This window comes from Oryx dammah, unplaced genomic scaffold (genome assembly GCF_014754425.2).
Source record: "Oryx dammah isolate SB20612 unplaced genomic scaffold, SCBI_Odam_1.1 HiC_scaffold_844, whole genome shotgun sequence".
Taxonomy (NCBI): Eukaryota; Metazoa; Chordata; class Mammalia; order Artiodactyla; family Bovidae; genus Oryx; species Oryx dammah.
Window position 1 is genome coordinate 6,475 of NW_024070989.1, and position 2,558 is coordinate 9,032.

The window sequence follows — 2,558 nt, forward strand, 5'->3', positions numbered from 1 at the left end:
ATGCCATCATCTTCTATAACCTTAAACAGCTTTCCCTGTTTTTACAAGTACTTTACTTAGGTATGGAGAAAGAAATGGCAACCCACTCCAGTACTTGTGCCTGGAAAATTCCATGGATGGAGGAGCCTGGTACAGTCCATGGGGTCGCAAAGAGTCGGACACGACTGAGCGACTTCACTTTTCACTTAGGTAAATTGAAAGGTGTTTCCAAGTTCTGTAATTCTACCCAGAACAATATATTTATTGCCATAAATATCATTTATTTTACTTCTACTTCAATTAGAAGTAAAATTGGAGGAGTAATGGGATGACAGTTCACCTCTCAGAAACATTTCCATTCCTGGTAAAAATCACTGGAGATGTCATTGTCCTTCTGTGATGAAAGATTCCTTGGGTTGGACTAAACACGATCTCTGTTCCTGAGGGATTTGTTATTTTGAGGATGTATTTCTCTACCTATTTAAATGCATGAAGCTCCCCATTAGAATACTTTAGCAGGTACCTTGTTTTTGTAAAATTAGTCCTGACAACAAAAATCAAACCATCCTTCAACTAATTTCTGATCAACTCTAATAAGATCTATATATAATTTCTCTTGCATTCCTTCTGGTTTACCCTTCAGTTTTCAGAATCTTAGTTGCTGTCTCTCTGGAATTTTAAGTCACTATGTCCTTGAACTTGTATTCTGGAAACAGACTTTCCTGGTATAGTTCCAGGAGCTCCTCTTTTGAAGAACATTTTTATGGAAACCTTCCATGATTTGGACCTGATCCCACTCTTTTTCTTTTTTATGCTGTTCCCGGGCTTGGGGAGTTGAAGAGACAGGTATAGGGGTTCTAAATCAATATATCTACCCAGCACTGTAGCTAATTAAGTAGAGACTGGATGACCTCCTAACAGACAATTCCGAACGGGTTTCAATCTTTTATGAGGTTGGGGATGATGGCTTTGTCAGTGCATGCTATTTCTCTGATCTGACTTTCATTCCAAATATAAAGACAAGTTCATGACATTTTCATGATGACACTTCAGGAAAACCCATACCCCTAATAACTGTTTAGATAGTTTCAAATTCTCATTCAAACTGTCTTTGGCATCTGACACCACAAATATTATTAGTGGACCCTAATACTGGAGTGTCCAGTGAATAGAAGTTTGATCAAGTGGTTTCACTTTTCTTAAACCCTTTTCTTTCATAATACATGCTGCTCACAGTGATCACATTCTCTGGAGCCAATCGATTTTTACTAAACAACCAGTTAGTTACACAGTCGTGCCGGACTCTGCAACTCCACGAACGGTAGCCTGCCAGGCTCCTCTGTTGATAGGATTCTCCAGGCAAGAATACTGGAGTGGGTAGCCATTTCCCTCTCCAGGGGATCTTCCAGACCCAGGGATCAAACCCAGGTCTCCCGCATTGCAAGCAAATTCTTTATCATCTGAGCCACCAAGAAAGCGATAGTATTAGTCGCTCAGTAGTATCCCACTCTGCGACCCCATGGACTGTAGCCCGCCAGTTTCCTCTGTCCATGGGATTTCCCAGGCAAGAATACTAAAGCGAGTGGCCATCCCCTTCTCCAGGGGATCTTCCCAATCCAGGGATCAATGAGGTCTTCCTCATTGTAGACAGATTCTTAACTACTGAGCCACCTGGGGAACCCCTATAATTGAGCGTTAGGTACAATGTATTTTTCTTCTTAGTAATGCAAGCATATTCAAACATGCTGAATGAGTGTTGATATATACAGAAATATTTTTGAGTTGAATTTATTTAAATTTATTTATAAAATGTTTTCAAATATCAAATCAGTATTTATTTACATAGACAATTGTAATGGGCCTTACAGTAGGTGGCAGTGTAAATGTGTCCTGTCACTTCAGCTGTAAACGATAATTTAGGTAAGGATCTTGGTCCAAGATTTGGTCTCCTGGCTTCTTATTTCTCCGTGGTAAATGACATTCTTCTTTCCTGTCTTATATTTTCCTGTTATAAATTGCTTTATGTGTGCACATACACAAAATATAAATTTTTAAAACCAGTTATCCTTCAATTTTTTCAGAGTCTGTTTCACATCTTTATTCCTTAGACTATAAATCAGAGGGTTCAACGTGGGAATCACAAGAGTGTAAAACAAAGAGGTCATTTTGTCTTCATCTAGAGAGTAGGAAGAACTTGGCCTGAAATACATGAAGAGCATTGTTCCCTGGAAAATTGCCACAGAAGTTAGGTGAGAGACGGAAGTAGAGAAAGCTTTGAACCCCCCTTTGGCAGAGTTGATCTTCAAGACTGATAGGATAATATAACAATAAGAGACAAGAACTCCTGAAATTGTACTCAGTTCAATGAAGCCAAAAGCAGTAAATATCAGTAACTCATTGACCTGTGTGTCTGAGCAAGATAGCAATAGAAGAGGAGCAACATCACAGAAAAAGTGATTAATCTCATTTGACCCACAGAAACATAAGCCGAATGCTAATGTCGTGTGTATCAGAGCATCTGCTATACTCACGAGGTAAACCCCCGCCATGAGCAGGGAGCACACCCTGCTGGACATGCT

At 39.6% G+C, this 2,558-nt stretch overlaps 1 protein-coding gene across 1 annotated transcript; it reads right to left on the minus strand.

Annotated features, from left to right (window-relative positions):
• Positions 1-2,030: 2,030 nt before the first annotated feature.
• Positions 2,031-2,555, minus strand: LOC120859410 (olfactory receptor 5W2-like). The gene has a single exon (XM_040235529.1). It carries the CDS (start codon positions 2,553-2,555, stop codon positions 2,031-2,033), a length of 525 nt encoding a protein of 174 aa, XP_040091463.1.
• Between the last annotated feature and the right edge of the window lie 3 nt (positions 2,556-2,558).